The sequence below is a fragment of the Arachis duranensis genome, chromosome 8 (genome assembly GCF_000817695.3).
Source record: "Arachis duranensis cultivar V14167 chromosome 8, aradu.V14167.gnm2.J7QH, whole genome shotgun sequence".
In the NCBI taxonomy this organism is placed as follows: domain Eukaryota; kingdom Viridiplantae; phylum Streptophyta; class Magnoliopsida; order Fabales; family Fabaceae; genus Arachis; species Arachis duranensis.
The window spans coordinates 4,537,389-4,556,323 of record NC_029779.3 but is presented as its reverse complement, the minus strand read 5'-3'; the positions used below and the strand labels follow the sequence as shown (position 1 = coordinate 4,556,323).

The window sequence follows — 18,935 nt, the reverse complement described above, 5'->3', positions numbered from 1 at the left end:
CAGCATTTCACCATGGGCCTCAATTTGATCACTTCTCTTTCAAGGACCACCCAACCTCAAGGAAGCAAGCCCACAAGTGTCAACCAATCAAGGCCATAAGAAGCATCTAGAATAGGAATTTTCATTTCATTGTAATTTGCTTTTAATTTCATTTTGTAATTTAGGAGAGCCTATATAAAGGCCTTAGTTTGTACATTCAAGGGAGAGACGGGAATTCTGGAATTGGGGGGATTGAAGAGGGGTCTTCGGACTCCCTCCCCTCACACACTTTTCCTTCTCTTTCTTTTCTTTGTACTTTTCATTTATGAATTTTGAAGTTGTCATTTTAGTTTTAATCTTCATCTTTACTTTTTTGCACTTTCTTTCTTTTCTATTTTGGTAGAGCAATGATCAACTAACTCTTTCCATTAGGTTAGAGAGCTCTATTGTGATACAATGGATCAATATTAGTTTTCATTCTTCTTCTTCTATCTTTTCTCTTGATTTTACTAGAGAGCTTTCGATCTTTATCCAATTGGGTAGTTATCTTGGAAAAGAAGCTATTCATACTTGGATCTCTTCTGAACCTTGGAAGAGGAATGAAGAGATCATGCTAGAAATGCTTTCTTATGCTGGACCAAATTGGGTTTGGATGGATATGTGACTATAATCCTACCAACACTTGATTTGGGAATGCATGTGGTATAATCAGTGACCATACTTCATCTCTTCTCATTAGCAATTGACCAAGGAATTGGCTATTGATCAAGATTTGAGAGATTGAATTCCAAGGAATTGGGATCCAATCACTTAAGATTGCCAAGGAGATCAATGAATGCATTGATTGAGGAAGAAGATGAGAATGAACTTGATCTGGAGGATTGCAATATCTCTTGATCCTAATGTTCATTTTATTTTTAGTTCTTACATTTACTTTTCTTGCCATTTTACTTCTCTGTACTTTATTGCTTTCTTTACTTTTATGCCATTTACATTTCTTTGTTGCTTATCACTCCAATATGATTCGTCTAACTAGGATAATCAATTAACCATTGATTGCTTAATCCGTTAATCTCTGTGGGATTCGACCTCACTCTTTTGTGAGTTATTACTTGACGACAATTCGGTATACTTGCCGAAGGGAGATTTGTTGAGAGACAAGTTTTCCGTGCATCACCTTTTGCGTCTGTCACTACGCCCAACACTCGCGAGTTTGAAGCTCGTCACAGCCATTCAATCCCTGAATCCTACTCGGAATACCACAGACAAGGTTTAGACTTTCCGGGTTCTCAAGAATGGCCGCCAATGGATTCTAGCTTATACCACGAAGATTCTGATTAAGGAATCCAAGAGATACACACTCAATCGAAGGTAGAACGGAGGTGGTTGTCAGGCACACGTTCATAGGTGAGAATGGTGATGAGTGTCACGGATCATCACATTCATCAGGTTGAAGAACAAGTGGTATCTTAGAATAGAAGCAAGCGTGATTGAATGAAAAATAGTAGTAATTGCATTAATTCATCAAGACAGAGCAGAGCTCCTCACCTCCAACCATGGGATTTAGAGACTCATGCCATAGAAGATACAGTATGAAACGTGTAATGTGTCATGAGATAAAGATACAATAGCAAAAAGTCCTATTTATAGTGAACTAGTAACCTAAGGTTTACAAGAATGAGTAAATGACGTAAAAATCCACTTCCGGGGTCCACTTGGTGTGTGCTTGGGTTGAGCATTGAAGCTTTCATGTATAGAGACTTTTTCTGGAGTTAAACACCAGCTTTTGTGCCAGTTTGGGCATTTAACTCCAACTTTTGTGCCACTTCCGGCGTTAAACGTTGGGAATTCTAAAGCTGATTTGAAACGCCGATTTGGGCCATCAATCTTGGGCAAAGTATAGACTATTATATATTGCTGGAAAGCCCAGGATGTCTACTTTCCAACGCAATTAAGAGTGTGCCAATTGGACTTCTGTAGCTCCAGAAAATCCACTTCGAGTGTAGGAAGGTCAGAATCCAACAGCATCTGCAGTTCTTTTTCAGCCTCTGAATCAGATTTTTGCTCAGGTCCCTCAATTTCAGCCAGAAAATACCTGAAATCACAGAAAAACACACAAACTCATAGTAAAGTCCAGAAAAGTGAATTTTAAATAAAAACTAAGAAAAATATAATAAAAACTAACTAAAATGTACTAAAAACATACTAAAAATAGTGCCAAAAAGCGTATAAATTATTCGCTCATCAAGAACTCACTACTAAAACTTGCATTCCTCCTAGATGTTCAGTAATTGCATTGATTTGTTGGGACAAGACTTTGTTCTAAGCCAAAATGGTATCCAAAGCATCTAATTCCATGGCTCATTTCCTCATTGATCTTTCATTGGAATAGATGTATTGATTGTTGGCTACCATTTTCAATCAACTCCAGTGCTTCATCAGTGATTTTTTTCATATGCAAAGATCCTCCAGTCAAGTTATCTAATGAAACTTGTGAGGCATGGGTGATCCCATCATAGAATATCTGGAGTTGGACCCAGTCGGCAAACATGCCCAGAGGGCACTTCCTAAACATCTCTTTGTTTCTCTCCCAAGCTTCATAGAGGGACTCTCCTTCGTCCTGTCTGAAGGTCTAAATGTCTGTTCTAAGCTTAGTCAACCTCTGAGGTGGGAATAACTTATTTAAGAACTTAGTGACTAAGTCCTCCCACATGGCTTTGCTTTCTTTGCACTAATTGTTTAGCCACTGCTTAGCCCGATCGCTCATAGCAAAAAGGAAATGCAATAGTCGATAAAACTCAGGTGGGATGCCATTTGTCTTGATAGTGTCACAGATTTGGAGGAAGTTAGAGATAAACAAATTAGGATCTTCCTGCGGGGCTCCTGCTAAATTGACAATTTTATTGAACCAATGTGACAAGTTGAGGCTTCAGTTCAAAATTATTGGCATTGACAGTAGGTGTAACAATGCTACTTCCACAAATCCCTGGATTGGGGGTACTGAAAGATCCAAGGGTCATCCTAGGTGGAGGAGTATTAGCATTGTTGTTTGCATTCTTAGCCATGTTTTGTTCAGATTCTTTTTTAACTACTTCTTCAATGACTTCTTCAACTCTTTAATCTCTAGCTTATTTTCTTTGTCACCAAAGAGTTCTTTCTATCTCAGGATTGTAGTGAAGATGCTCTTTATCCCTGTTGTTCTGCATAGATACAAAAACAACATGAAAATTAAATTGGAACTCCCTTCACAATGACGAAGGAAATTCTTAGGGGAAAAAGTAAAACAAAAATAGTAAATGAATAAAAGCTAAAAAGGTCTAATCTAGGTAATTAATTGGTTGGTAGTTTGTTAACCACGATTAATCTCCAGCAACGGTGTCAAAATTTTGATGCAGACAATACTACCAGCAAGTACACCAGGTCGTACTAAGTAATAAACACAAGGTGATTGAGTGTCAATCCCATGAGGATTAACATATTAAGCAAGTAATAGTTAACCGATTAATCTAGTCAAACAATCAAAGTTAGGTTTTTCGAAAAGCTTGAACATAAACAACAATGTAACAAAAGCAAACAATGAGTATTGAAAAGTAATATGATTAAAAGAGTTAAGCTTTTAGAGATGTTGAGACGTTCGAATCAATAATTTTCACTTTTCATCATGATTATGCAAAGATATTTCCATGGCAAATCATTAGTAATTAAATCTCAAGCCCCTGGTAATTCAATTTCTCTTTAACCTAATTAATCGCTAATTCCTTAGTCAATTACTTAAAAAAAGAGTTAAGCATGTTCACTGATTCATAAACCACATAATTCATAAGAATCTCCCTTCGTTGATTCAATGTCACTTATCAAGTCTAGTTTCAAAACTTAAGAGTTGTGAGAATTGGTTTTTAAAATCAATTCAATTAATCAACTTTTCTAAGATGTTAAAAGAATTCAAATCAAGAAGAAAAAGTGGATTACCAAAATCAAGAAACAAAAGGAAAAGAAGAAGAAGACAGTCAAATGTTAAGGCTTAAATAATTTTTTTGTACTTCATTGTTGCTTGTTGAAGATGCTTTACTCCTTCATACACCAAACGAAAACTTGAAAAAAATGGAGGTTATGAAACTCTACTACAAATCAAGGGCCAAGAACAAAACTTAAAGCCAAAGTATTGATGAATGACTCAGATCCAAAATTAAAAAGTTACTTTGTTCCTGATCACATCGTGAAGAGACAAAATAAAATTATCTTTTAAAATTTTATCTTGACACACCAAACAACAACTAAGTTCCTAGTCGAGTCAAAAGCAATAGCAAAAAATTTAAAAAAGAGGTCATAGATTCAATCCTTTTTTAAGCCATTTACAAAGAATTATATAAGTATATTTTAGAAAGATATCGTTGATAAATAAGTTAGTCTATCGTAATCTTTCGAAAAACTATCACGAATCGAAACGGGTATTGTGAAAAAAATTTGGTAAAACCGAAGGGTGCATAAAATTGTTTAGAGACCTGGTTGCTCATACAAACCTTTACGTAGAAAGTTTAATAACAAAGTCAAATACTTCCGATAAGTGAGCTGAATGACTTGAGAAGAACCTTAGACTAAACAAGCTCAGATTTCATAAGTCAACGGGCAAACGCACAAGACTCGAAGACAAGGTTCCTATGGTTATGTTTCGTTGAGCTGCTCCTCAGTTGAAGACTTGAAGTATCACTCTTCCTTAAGGTGTTCACATTATTCGTGTGTCCCACCACCCCTCTAAAAATATCTCTCTCTCTCTCACCCTCTGTCATTTTGTTCTTTTCCAATCTCCAACATCATTGTCCCAGCACACGAACTCCCCCACCGCGCTAACACGCGAACGTTCATCGGGGACGATGAAATTCTTGGGCACCTCATGGTCCATAGACATTCCCAAAACCTCTTCATTTGTTAAAGTCACGGCCCTTGCACTCTTCTCCCTCGCCCTCCTCATCCTCTTCACCCGTTACTCCACCACCTACTTTTTCCTCCCCTTCTCCTCCGATGCCGCTGTCTCCGTCAATGCCTCATCTTCTGCTGTCGTGGTTCCCTCTCCTTCTCCACCACCACCACCGAACATCATCCTTACTCCTCCGTCGCCCTCCCCAGTGGTGGAGACGACGGGTCTGCTGGACGAAGACGGCATAATGACAGACAATTTCACCGTCGGCGACTCTTCGGATTTGCGCTTGCCAGAGGATTTTGGGAACTCCAGCTATTTGCGAGGGGCGAGCGAACGTGAGCGTGTTGGCGGCGGGGCCCGTGCAAGGTTGTCAGTGGAGAGCTACAAGGTGTGCGATCAGCGAATGGTGAATTATGTGCCGTGTTTGGACCGCACGAGTGCTATTGCGAAGATGAGTTCGAGCGAGAAAGGGGAGAAGTACGAGCGGCACTGCGCGGCCGAAGGGAAGGGGTTGAATTGCTTGGTGCCTAGGCCAAAAGGGTACCGAAGGCCCATCCTTTGGCCCAGGAGTAGAGATGAGGTACTTTCCGGGTTCCGGACTATGTAAATTTTCATTCGTTACAATGGCGCTTTGTTGCTTCGCCTCTGCACTTGTTTGATAAATCTTGTGAGTAAACAGATTTTTGTGATGTTATTTCTGTTTTTGGAGATGAAGGCGGTGTTATCGTTTTTGCGACAAACAATTTTTTGGTCATCTTCAATGAAAACAATCCAGGATTTTTTCTTTATCATTGCGATAAATCCGTTTATCTTCACTGTTTAGTCTTCTCTTCAGTCTTCCGACCCCAGCTGCAGAATCTAAATTTCTAGTCATCTATAGCTGAGTTGTAACTTTAACTTGCTTGTGAAATGACACTTTTTAATTAGTGTGTATTGTGACTTGTGAGAAATATTTGTTAACTTGTATTCAGTGACAGGTTTGGTTTGATAATATACCCCATATGCGTCTTGTTGAATATAAAGCTGGCCAGAATTTGATATCAGTAAAGAAGGATAAATTTGTGTTTCCTAGCGATGGACTACAATTTATACATGGTGCTGACAAATATCTGGATCAAATTTCAGCGGTTAGTTTGTTAATTCAAGTTTAGCTAGTCTGGTAAATTTATGTCCAAGACATTAAGGCACTGCTGAAATTGAATGTACAGATGGTTCCTGATATTGCATTTGGTTACAACACTAGAGTTGCTTTAGACATTGGCTGTGGGGTGGCAAGTTTTGGTGCATTTTTGATGCAACGTAATGTGACCACTCTTTCAATAGCAACTAAAGATATTCATGAAAATCAGATTCAGTTTGCCCTAGAGCGCGGTGTGCCTGCCATGGTAGCAGTTTTTGCTACTCACCGCATGTTGTTCCCTACCCAGGCTTTTGACCTGATCCATTGTTCAAGATGTAAAGTGAACTTTACCTGTGATGGTACTCTATTGTTCTTTTTGTTTTAAACCATTTTACACCCTATATTAAGCATCTAACAGTGAATTGTAGTTGAATGTCTAACATGACTAGGTGTTGACTTGTGCTTAAGGATGACAACATTCCTTAGTTTCAAACTTACACTATATTTTTACATAATTTTCACACCAAATAAATTGAAAGAAAAAATTAACACTTATGCTTTAATGGCTATACATATTTGCACTAATTTCATAATTTCTGTTGTTATAATGGAGATGGAATTTTGCTTCTTGAGGTCGATAGGCTTCTAAGGGCAGGTGGCTACTTCGTCTGGGCAGCACAACCTGTTTTCAAACATGAAGAGATCCTTCAAGAACAATGGAAAGGTAACTCAATGTCTGTGATTTTTGCCAAAATAGTTAAAAATATAATTAGTCAAATATCTACTTTTTCAGTTTTTCTACCTTTGTTTAGTTAACATCACTTGTAACAACCCAAATCTGAGTAGAAAATTGTTCTAGTTGAGTTCAGTTAAAGTCCAGAAACTTGTAAAACTGAGGTCATTCTAATGAGTCAAAATTGTATAAAAATAATATTAGAATTTAAATCAGGAAAGGAAAAACATAGCATTGTTTGTTAACTACTAACCATTACCCTTGGAGTGAGTCGGTAATGAGTTATTCACTGACATTAATTACCTTAAGTTATAAGGATAAATATTTTGACCTAACTCTTTCATTTCATCTGTGTAAGATTGAACAATTAATGTGAAAAGTTAATCAACCAAACTTATGATGCACGGACACTGACACAGACACGGGACACGACACGACACGGGACACACGGATACACGGATTTTAAAATCTTATAAGACACGGAGACACGGCATATATATAGAATATAAAGTATTTTCTAGATAAATTACAATGAAATTTTGATATTTTATTGCTGTTAAAATATAAAATAATTTTTTAACTGTTTTTAGTATCTTTTTTTAATTATATAAAAGTATCTAAAATATTTTTTGTTTTAATAAATTATAATATATATTATTTATAAACTCATTTCAACAATATACCTTAAGAATAAGGCTGGACACACAGACACGTGATGGTATTTAGGTGTGTCCAAGTATGTACGAAGAAGAATTTTTTATTTTTTATTAAAATACAGTTGGACACGGCAGACACGCGTGTCAGACGAGTGTCAATGAGTGTCGTGTCCGAAATGTGTCCGATACGCAGACACCGCAACTCAACGAAGTGTCTGTGCTTCATAGAACCAAACTAAGGAAGCTGTGATTCGTTCTTCCGAGCAAGGGAAGGAACTGCGTGTTTTCTCCTCCATGTTCATCACATGCACATATACCCACATTTCCTTCAAACTTCTCCATCCTTCAATCTTCCCAATAAAGGATCAGATGCTCCTCACCTGACGTTGACCATGATTGAATTGGTGTTCACACTAGTTGATTGTGAGTTGGTAAGCATAGGAGAAACTTGACCTCCACTTCGTGTTGTAGACAACGATGCCTGTCCAACAACTCAAGGTGAGCTGGGCACCGTTTCGAAGACATCGAAACCGCTTAATGAGTACCTAATCTAAATTTGAACACCTCGTGAGCTAAGCTTCCATCAGATGTTCGGTTTCAAAACAAGAAAACATTATTGTTATCCTAGCTGGTCTTGGAAGTGAGTATGATGCATTTGTTACCTCCATAAACATGAAATCTGGACCTTTCTAGGTGCCTCAGATAGAGGCACACCTCATGACGGCCAATTCTCAAGCTGAACTCAATCCGAGGCACTTCTCTGCTCCATCCCTTTTGGCGTACATTACGTCTCAATCCTTCACCAACTTCAGAGGTGGATGCGGAGACTGCCGTTGGGCAGTTTGTTGGACGTGTTGGCTAGGAATGTAGTGGCCGCTCCAATAGAAACTCAACTAGTTGTCGGCTTTGCAAGAAGTTGGGTCATTCCAGCTTTAACTACTGGCATAGGATAGATTGGGATTTCCAACCTTTTCTTCCTCCAACTCCACCATATGCTAGTTAAATATTCACTATGCTTCATAATGCTAATTACAATTTTAATCTTCCCACACTTGAAACACTACATTACATCTCAATCATGCATGTGCATCATCCACATTCTTCAAAATCACTCTCCATCCCACACTAGACATGCTCCTGCTGGGTTCCTATACCTTCAAATATTGGTCAACACTATTTGGTCATTGTAGCTACACCTGAATCAGTTGTCAATTCGGCTTGGTTCCCAGATTCTGGAGCCACGACTCACATCACTCCAGAATAATTCAAATCTAATGGAAGCCTCACCATATCGTGGAAATGACCTCCATGTTGGCAATGGACAAGGTCTGTGTATCTCTCACATTGGCAATTCCAATAAATAAATAATGTCTACTGAAAATAAATAATGTACTTCATGTTCCACAAATCACTAAAAGTCTCTTATGTGTTAGCAAATTTGCTTTGTGCAATCATTGCTATTCTGAATTTTGGCCTTATGACTGCTGCGTGAAATTTCATGGGCTAAACCACAAAGTTTGAAGGGATGGTTGTATAGGTCCTCGAATTTCAGATACAACACCAGCAATTTTCTCAATCTCACTGATAGGAACTGAGATCTAGTAGAATTAGGAATTTTATTGATGAACTAGGGATTGTGAATTACAATCCCCTTAGTGAAGTATACTGTTGGAACTAACCAACTCTGGAGAGGATTTCCCTCTCCTGAACTAACAAACTGAACATATTTTTTTCTAACTGACTAAAAACTAAGTAATCCCTAGTATTTGTAGGCAGCAGCTAGGCCTAGCCCTACTGCTCCTAAACCTGCTAAACTAGCTTAAAAGGAACAAACAACTTGTTTCTATCATTCACTTTTCTAGGTTTTCAAAAGCAGAGAATCCTCATATGTTTCACTCTACTGTACAATCGAATAATTTTAGTCTTTGGCACCATAGGCTGATGCATGCTTCTCAAAATGTAGTTTGTGATGTATTAAAAACGTGTAAGGTTCCATTCATAAATAAAAATGTCTGATACTTGTTCTGCATGTTGTCTTGACAAGAATCCCTGATAATTGATTTGATCTTTTGGGTCCATCCCCATGGTCTCTACTAATGGAATAAATATTCTATAGCATTTATAGATGCACACACCATTTCTTTTTTTTTGAAAACCAAATCTGATGCCTTCCTTGCTTTATTGCAAGTTGAGGCTGCGGCTGTACTTTAGCTTGCGACAAGGTTAAAGCTGTACAATCAGATTGGGGTGGGGAATTTAGAGTCTAAATTTCAGCAGCAAGGCGTCAATCACAGACTGATCAAAGTGATGTAGTGGAAAGATAGTGCATGCATCTCATTGAGACTGCCTGTACACTAGTAGCACATGCCTCAATGCCTCTATCTTTTGGGATGAGGCAGTAACAAACTGCGACTCACACAATCAATAGACTGCCTCCCTCTCCTTTTGAATGCTTGTTTCACAAGAAACTAGACTATTCAAAATTCAAGGTCATTAGGTGTGCTTCCCCTTCTTAAGACCATGTGATAAAAACAAATTTGCATTTCATTATGCATAATACACTTTTCGGATGAAGTGAATCACTCCGTATATAAGCTGAGTCACTACCGAAAATGGCACTACTAGGCCCTACTAGATCCACATTGGATCTTATGCTTCAAAAACCTGATAAAAGACCAAAACACCCTCTTCCAGAAATAAAATTTACAACTAGAATTTACTCTACTTAAGGAACATCCCCACCAAAATTTAGGCCCAATTCACTTCTATATGAATTTTAGTGAATTTGCATAGTTACTGGACAAGGTGTTGTTATCTAAGTTTGCTGTTCTTGCTGTCTTGTTGCTGGTATATTCAAGTTTGGAAAGCGTGAGAAAGATTACTTTGAGAAATATGGTGATGTTTTGCTACTGTGCTTGCACATGTTCCTCCACTAGGAATGGAACTCTTGTGATTTAGTTGTTTTGTGTTGAATTGTGTTGCATAGAGATTTGAGAGATATTGCTTCAAACAAAGCTTAATCTTATTAGAAAGCAAAAAATAGTGAAACCAATAAAAGCACTAGGTCATCAACACCCTAGCACTTTGCTTAGTTGGAAATTAAAGATTGTTTGCATGATGATGATTAAACTGTGATATGAGCTCTCTTATGAATGATGATATGAATGGTTGATGAATAAAATAATGCTTTTGTTTAAAGTTAGGCGTGCTTGAAACCAGTAAAGTGAAGAACTTACATGGTACATTTTATTTTTATTTATGAATGATAATGTTATGATTAATCCTTTTATTGTAAATTCTTTTGGTTGTTGAATTCTTGCCGGATTTAACTGATTGTTATTGATTGGATCCATGCTTGCACATGAATAGATTAGAGTGTTTTCATGGCAAAGAAAATGTGGTGTTATGTGTAAAACATTAAGTATGAAATGTTCAATGTAAGGAAAGAAATATAAAACGAAAACAGCGAATTTATACCCATCTTAGCAAGCCCTAGGATCCCGAACACAAAGGCATTTTTCTAAATGTTGGTTGACATCTTTTGGTAGATTGAATGAATTGTTATGGTCTACCTTTTTTCTACCTCCTTTCTTCTACCATGACCTTTTTATTATGGCTCAACAGAAATTGAGGACCTGGCAAGTTCCATATGTTGGAAACTTGTAAAGAAGGAGGGATACATTGCTATATGGCAGAAACCTATGAACAATAGCTGCTACCATAGCCGTGACAATGCTGTTCATCCTCCTTTGTGTGAATCCAATGATGATCCAGATGATGTTTGGTAATTGCCAGATGTTTAAATTAACTTTACTTGAGTTATCCTTCAAATGTAATCTTCATGATTCATAAATTTGCCTAATAAGAATCACACCTGTTAAGCACTGATTACCATTTCAAAACAGAGAAGAAAAAAGAGAGAGAAGTTGCGGACAATTCCAAGATAGAAATTGTTTCTATCTTAGCTCTACACGTTAAAAATGCATATATAATAGCTTTTCTTATCAATTAGTATTTTATGTAATTCCTCCATTTCACATATGCATGTAAAATGAAACTGCCTTGAAGGAATCTATGTATAAAGGGCTAGAACCTCCTTGAAGAATCAACAACCAACTTTTAAAGGTCGCACAAAATTACATAAAAGTGAAAGTTATTTAGTAATCAACTTGACAAACTTTTCATGATTAGAATTATATTGAGTAAGCAAATGTTATACCTTGAAGCATTTTGCAGGTATGTTGGTCTGAAGTCATGCATCACTCAGTTACCTAGTAATGGATACGGAGCGAATGTTTCTAAGTGGCCTGCAAGACTTCATCAACCACCAGACAGACTTCAAAGCATCAAACACGATGCGTCTTTATCCAGAAAAGAACTTTTTCATGCCGAATCAAAGTATTGGAATGAAATAATTGATAGTTATGTCCGTGTTTTTCTATGGAAGGAGTACAATCTAAGAAATGTAATGGATATGAGAGCAGGATTTGGAGGGTGTGAAAGCATATTATATCTTGCTGTCGTTTTATTTATCTATGTTTTTTCCATCTTTTGTTTTTATGTATGTGTTTTTAGGTTTTGTATGAATAATTTTCTAACTTTTATTTTGATATATTTGCAGGTTTGCTGCAGCATTGCATGATCTCCAGATTGACTGTTGGGTTATCAATGTTGTTCCTGTGAACGGATTCAATACTTTGCCTATTTTATATGACCGTGGACTAATTGGAGTTATGCATGATTGGTATGAGAATTTTCTTACTTCTTTTGAAACCGTTTCTTTTTCTTTATGTTTTATATAAAATATTATGTTGTGTTAGAACTTAGAAATAATGAAGATATCAAATAAATATCTGAGAATATCGAAGAATATCATATATGATCCCTTAGATTAGTTTTGATATTTCCTACCATTTCATATTTATTTCCTTCCTTGATTATGCTTAGGATTTAAACGTTATTATAAATACAGATGGTTATTTCTTTAACAATACATTCAGTCAGAATAATGTATCTCCTTTCATATACACTTAATGACGTAGTCATTCTCACAAAGTATATAAACTTTCTTTTGGAAGAATGTGAGTCAAGTTTTAATATCTACTTTTCAAGTTCTAATGAACATGAACAAGCTCTCGGATAGACATCTAAAATTTCAATATTGTTATTGTCTGGCTAAGATAAACTGCCCAGTGGGCTAAAAGTGTACAAAAGAAAGAAATTCAAGGGCAGTTTGAGTATTGTTAGAAATCAGAATGTTGGAGCAAACACAGCTGGACCAGCTAGGCCTAGTGAGGGAATTTGGGATGCATTCTGGCAGGTAGAGGACGTGTGCACAACATTTGCATTCAATTACAAGGAAGAGTCTGAGCACTTGAGCTCCTACAGTGCTCAGGAGCTCTTCTGTTGCTAATTCCTTCATTATTGTTTTCTTTCCCGCATTGAGGAGATCCTTTTGATTCAGTGGTGATAAATATACGAAAATGTTATATGTACTAACTCCCTAAAAATAGAAGAATGTTGAATTACAAATAGGGGAGTATAAGTGTGATAGTTCCCAGATCAACGAAGGATTGCATTATGTAAGTTTATATGAGCGTATAAGAAATAACATAAATGATATTTAGCATTCGAGAGGCCAATTCTCTCCCTTAATTATGACTCTACTCTTTTCCTGACCTCCCAATTGCTCCTCCCTTCTCTATTTATATCCTCCTGTCATGTCTAACAAACTCCCTAAAACTCGGTTCCCCCTACTCCCTAGACCTCTTTCCATTATTTTTTTCTTGCCTCTCCTCATATATGTATATTGGAAACGAGTAATTTTCCCATTTTGCCCACGATCTTCCTTGCTGCTGATGTATGTAACAATACCTCACTACCTCTTGAAGGTTCACCTTGAACTCAAGGTGAAAAAGGGAAAATACAGTCCAAATATTGTCAGCCAATTTCCAAGTGCTTCCAAAATCAGGGAGATCTTTCCATGAAGGATAGGAGTTGGCCTTCCCTCACAAAGTACCCCCAAGGAGCTGAATACTCAACATCCTTTTCCTCTTGTGCTATCCCATTAGGGAAGAAGATAACTACTGCAATTGTCTACTATCATTCTAGCATGTGCACCTTGGTAGAAATCAAAGTTCCTTGGATGGCAACCATCATTATCAATGACTTTCCCCATTAGTAACTTGCTAGTGCAGTCTGACTGGAAGAGTCTGGTGTGATGTTTCACCATAGTAACAAATACCACAGTTTTGGAGTTACAGTTTTCATCAAGGAATTCACATGCATCACACATTTGTTGCAGTTCCTTGTCTGAAATTCAAGTCAATAACTGATAGAGTGGCGCCACGTAACAGGTTTGGGCTATTTTACAAGAGGTGCTCTATCCTATTAGTTGATGGTTAGCAACTTTAGCTGGCTGTTAGTTGGTTAGCTCTACTTCTAACTACCTATAAATAGTGTATTGTAATTTTGGGTTTTATGCTTTCTTTTTTTGTCAATTGTTAGAATTGGAAAGAAACTCTCTGAGTTGGTAGTTCCATCTGTGTAAGAACCTTCCAGGGAGTGCAATTTGCAATCCCTGTGCATCAATAAAGTCCTAAAGTTCTGCTAGCTTCTGGTTCTATCAATAATGCCGTGTCTTGTGTACCCAGGGAATGTGGACTCTATATATTTATTTGGTGGTGAAAGTATTATCTGATGAGCATTTTGGGGTTTTAATTCTATTTGTTGTCTCCCTCTCTCCCCCCAAAAAAGAAACCAAAATAAAAAAATATATCATGAATGCTAATGGTCTGTCCAAATGGTTGAAAGATTTTTCCCTGATGGCAGGTGTGAGCCGTTTGATACATACCCACGAACATATGATTTGCTGCATGCATCGGGTCTCTTTTCTATTGAAAAGAACAGGTAGGTGCAATTCTTTCCTTATTTATGTTGCTTAAAAGGTCCAGAGTCATCTTCCATAGAGCTGTTGGGTAATGATTTATTTGTCTCAGGAAAAAGTGTAATATGTCAACCATCATGCTAGAGATGGATCGGATGCTAAGACCAGGTGGGCATGTATATATACGTGACACAGTACATGTTATTAATGAACTTGATGAAATTGCAACTGCCATGGGATGGATGAATGTGCAGAATGACGTAGGCGAAGGTCCTAATACAAGTTGGAGGATATTAAGGTCTGAGAAGCACTTTTGACTAATCAATTGGCTTCTGCAGTTGCAACGAGAAATATCGCTGCAACTAACCCATGCATTCTTCCTCAAAAGCAGGTAAATCTTTAGAAATCATAAATCTTTACTAGCCGCTATTCTTGTAAATATGTACTTTAAATGTTCGTTGTCCTGTGGTCAGTCTCTATGGCAGCAGAGATGTTCTGTTAATTTAATTCTGTCTCATGTGATGTATCCTATAACTGTTGTAAATGAAAATAGCAAATCTGTCAATATCTCAAGTGTCAACAGATATGTTAAAATGATGATGATGATGTCTAATATCTCTTGGATGTTAATTTTACCAGTTGTAAAGCTGCATCTCTTGTCGCGAGATTAATTTTGACAGATATTCACTTTTGCCCTCTTAACTTGTGTAATTACCCAACTTCAGTCTCTACAGATTTTAAAATAGGACATTTTAATCTTTCAGATTTTAAAATACACAATAATTTCTAACATTTATCTCGAGTGGACAATGTAGTCTACCTCCAATTTGATCCTAAGAGTGAAGTAGCAGTCCCTGAAGAGTTTAAAAACTCTCAAAACCACCCCTGAAAAATTTTAAAAATTCCAAATAGTTGTTTCAGTTAAATGGATAAAATTAGAGAGAGACTATATTGTTTAATGGAGATAAACTTTAAGGATTATTTTGTGTATTTTGAAACCTAAGAGACTAAAGTGTTTGATGTTAAAAACTTCACGAACTAATTTGGATAATTACTCATAAAACTTTTACTCATTGACCGAGGATGCATACATTTAATCTTCGATGTGAAAATTAGGATTGCCACCATAGGCAATATATTTAGTTATACTTATAATTGCTGAGGGTAAATTGAGTTTTCATAACCCTTTTTGGAATATCTAAAATGAGCTCAAATAATTTTGTGCGCATTAAATGCGCCACTTTTATAAACTGTTGGATTTTGTTAAATAAAAATCAAAGACGGTTATAAAACGAGTATTGATGGACTTTAATAATTACAAAATACGTTAGTGTATAAATAAATATTTTTTAATATACAATACTTTAAATAATGAATTAATTTTTTCTTTTAAATAAATAAGTATAAAGCATATAAATATGTAAAAGTATAAATTTTTTTTATTCATTATGTTCAATTGTTATGTAGGAAAATTTTTATAATGTTAAAAGAGAAAATTATACTTTTTATCATGGTTTTAAAAATTGGATTGAACCAACCAGTCAAACTGGTCTAATCAGAAACCAAGAGTCTCTATGGTTCGGTCCATCAAGAGAAATTGCCATCCAAAAACTGTGTGAGAATCATTGAACTTGCCACGAATTGGTCGATCAGACAGAATTGAGACTCGTCAATTTTCATGAAATGTTGCTGTTTTATGTTTTATTAAAAAAAAAACAAAAGCAATCAGATTCCTTTCTTATTCTCCCCGCGACTCAGCCTTTTCCTCCTTTTATTTTCTTTAGAATTCATAACCTTGCACTCCCCTCAAACAAAAAAAAAATCCTAGACATCTAGCCTTTACCAACGTTGCCGCAAGGAGTGCAACATTGCCACTGTAATGCCCCTTTTCTCTACAAAGTTAACAACAACAACAACAACAACAAAGCCTTGTTCCACTAGGTGGGGTCGGCTACTGGTGCACGAAATTGTGATCATCAACAATGGGCGCCAAAAACTTGGTAGCGCTCTCAAACGTGAATCACACTTTGTCACAACTCCGCGCAACTAACCAGCAAGTGCACTGGGTCGTCCAAGTAATACCTTACGTGAGTAAGGGTCGATCCCACGGAGATTGTTGGTATGAAGCAAGCTATGGTCATCTTGTAGATCCCAGTCAGGCTAATTCAAATGTATTAAGAGATTATAGTGGACGAAAATAAAATAAAATAGGATAGAGATACTTATGTAGATTCATTGGTGGGAGTTTCAGATAAGCGTCTGAAGATGCTGTATGGCTCTAGGACGTCTGCTTTCCTACTGCCTTCCTTCAATCCTTCTTACTCCTTTTCATGGCAAGCTGTATGTAGGGCATCACCATTGTCAATGGCTACATCCCATCCTCTCAGTGAAAATGGTCCAAATGCTCTGTCACAGCACGGCTAATCATCTGTCGGTTCTCGATCATGTTGGAATAGAATCCCTTGATTCTTTTGCGTTTGTCATCACGCCCAGCAATCGCGAGTTTGAAGCTCATCACAATCATTCAATCCCGGAATCCTACTCAGAATACCACAGACAAGGTTAGACTTTTCGGATTCCCATGAATGCCGCCATCAATTCTAGCTTATACCACGAAGATTCTGATTAAGGAATCCAAGAGATATGCGCCCGGTCTAAGGTAGAACGGAAGTGGTTGTCAGTCACGCGCGTTCATAGGTGAGAATGATGATAAGTGTCACGGATCATCACATTCATCAAGTTGAAGTGCAACGAATATCTTAGAACAAAAATAAGTCGAATTGAATAAAAATAGAAGTACTTGCATTAAAACTCGAGGTACAGTAGAGCTCCACACCCTTAATCTATGGTGTGTAGAAACTCCACCGTTGAAAATACATAAGTGATGAAGGTCCAGGCATGGCCGAGAGGCCAGCCCCCAAAACGTGATCACAGGATCAAAAATACAATCCAGGATGAAAATATAATAGTAAAAAGTCCTATTTATACTAGACTAGCTACTAGGGTTTACAGAAGTAAGTAATTGATGCAGAAATCCACTTCCAGGGCCCACTTGGTGTGTGCTTGGGCTGAGCTTGAACTTTACACGAGCTAAGGCTTCTATTGGAGTTGAACGCCAAGTTGTAACGTATTTTTGGCGTTCAACTCTGGTTCGTGATGTGTTTCTGGCGTTTGACTCCAGAATGCAGCGTAGAACTGGCGTTGAGCGCCAGTTTGCGTTGTCTAATCTCGAATAAAGTATAGACTATTATATATTGCAGGAAAGCTCTGGATGTCTACTTTCCAACGCCGTTGAGAGCGAGCCATTTGGAGCTTTGTAGCTCTAGAAAATCTATTTCGAGTGCATGGAGGTCAGAATCCAACAGCATCAGCAGTCCTTTGTCAGCCTTTTATCAGAGTTTTGCTCAGGTCCCTCAATTTCAGCCAGAAATTATCTGAAACCACAGAAAAACACACAAACTCATAGTAAAGTCCAGAAATGTGAATTTAGCATAAAAACTAAAGAAGACATCCCTAAAAGTAGCTAGATCCTACTAAAAACTACCTAAAAAGAATGCCAAAAAGCGTATAAATTATCCGCTCATCACAACACCAAACTTAAATTGTTGCTTGTCCCCAAGCAACTGAAAATCAAATAGGATAAAAAGAAGATAACATACTATAAATTTCAGAATATCAATGAATATTAGTTCTGATTAGATGAGCGTGACTTGTAGCTTTTTGCTTCTGAACAGTTTTGGCATCTCACTTTATCCTTTGAAGTTTAGAATGATTGACTTCTATAGGAACTTAGAATTTCAGATAGTGTTATTGATTCTCCTAGTTAATTTTGTTGATTCTTGAACACAGCTACTTTTATGAGTCTTGGCCGTGGCCCTAAGCACTTTGTTGTCTAGTATTACCACCAGATACATAAATGCCACAGACACATGACTGGGTGAACCTTTTCAGATTGTGACTCAGCTTTGCTAAAATCCCCGGTTAGAGGTGTCCAGAGTTCTTAAGCACACTCTTTTTGCTTTGGATCACGACTTTAACCACTCAATCTCAAGCTTTTCACTTGGACCTGCATGCCACAAGCACATGGTTAGGAACAGCTTGAATTAGCCGCTTAGGCCTGTATTTTATTTCCTTGGGCCCTCCTATCCATTGATGCTCAAAGCCTTGGATCCTTTTTACCCTTGCCTTTTGGTTTTAAGGGCTATTGGCTTTTTCTGCTTGCTTTTCTTTTCCTTTCTATTTTTTTTTCGCCACTCTTCTTTTTTTTCAAGCTTTTGCTTTTTCACTGCTTTTTCTTGCTTCAAGAATCAATCTCATGATTTTTCAGATTGTCAATAACATTTCTCTTTGTTCATCATTATTTCAAGAGCCAACAATTTTAACATTCATACACAACAAGATAAAAAATATGCACTGTTCAAGCATTCATTCAGAAAACAAAAAGTATTGTCACCACATCAATATAATTAAACTAAATTCAAGGATAATTTCGAAACTCATGTACTTCTTGTTCTTTTGAATTAGAAACATTTTTCATTTAAGAAAGGTGAAGGATTCATGGAATTATTCATAGCCTTAAGACATAGTTACTAAATACTAATGATCATGTAATAAAGACACAAACATAGATAAACATATAACAT

The 18,935-nt window shown here is 37.0% G+C and overlaps 1 protein-coding gene and 1 non-coding gene across 4 annotated transcripts; both read left to right on the top strand.

The window, feature by feature from the left end:
* The first annotated feature begins 2,528 nt into the window (after positions 1 to 2,528).
* Positions 2,529 to 2,632, top strand: LOC127741356 (small nucleolar RNA R71). The gene has a single exon (XR_008002308.1). It is a non-coding gene; the product is annotated as a small nucleolar RNA R71 (small nucleolar RNA).
* Positions 2,633 to 4,556: 1,924 nt separating this feature from the next.
* Positions 4,557 to 14,905, top strand: LOC107460246 (probable methyltransferase PMT10). Of its 3 annotated transcripts, none has more exons than XM_052252978.1 (9): positions 4,559 to 5,477; positions 5,875 to 6,024; positions 6,106 to 6,376; positions 6,631 to 6,741; positions 11,031 to 11,190; positions 11,643 to 11,804; positions 12,028 to 12,150; positions 14,238 to 14,315; positions 14,405 to 14,905. In XM_052252978.1, exons 1-9 carry the CDS (start codon positions 4,851 to 4,853, stop codon positions 14,607 to 14,609), a joined length of 1,887 nt encoding a protein of 628 aa, XP_052108938.1. In that variant the 5' UTR covers positions 4,559 to 4,850; the 3' UTR covers positions 14,610 to 14,905. The 3 variants fall into 3 exon arrangements, with proteins under 3 accessions (XP_052108939.1, XP_052108938.1, XP_015934080.1); XM_016078594.3 differs by having other exon boundaries at positions 4,561 to 5,477; positions 11,643 to 11,900; XM_052252979.1 differs by lacking the exon at positions 11,643 to 11,804 and having other exon boundaries at positions 4,557 to 5,477.
* Positions 14,906 to 18,935: the final 4,030 nt, after the last annotated feature.

Excerpts from the sequence above, each read along its gene's own strand:
- LOC107460246 (XM_016078594.3), top strand. The coding sequence starts at position 4,851 with ATGAAATTCTTGGGCACCTCATGGTCCATAGACATTCCCAAAACCTCT. Across the intron at positions 11,901-12,027 it reads ATGAGAGCAGGATTTGGAGG|GTTTGCTGCAGCATTGCATG; the intron begins GTGTGAAAGCAT and ends ATATATTTGCAG. Across the intron at positions 12,151-14,237 it reads ATTGGAGTTATGCATGATTG|GTGTGAGCCGTTTGATACAT; the intron begins GTATGAGAATTT and ends CCCTGATGGCAG.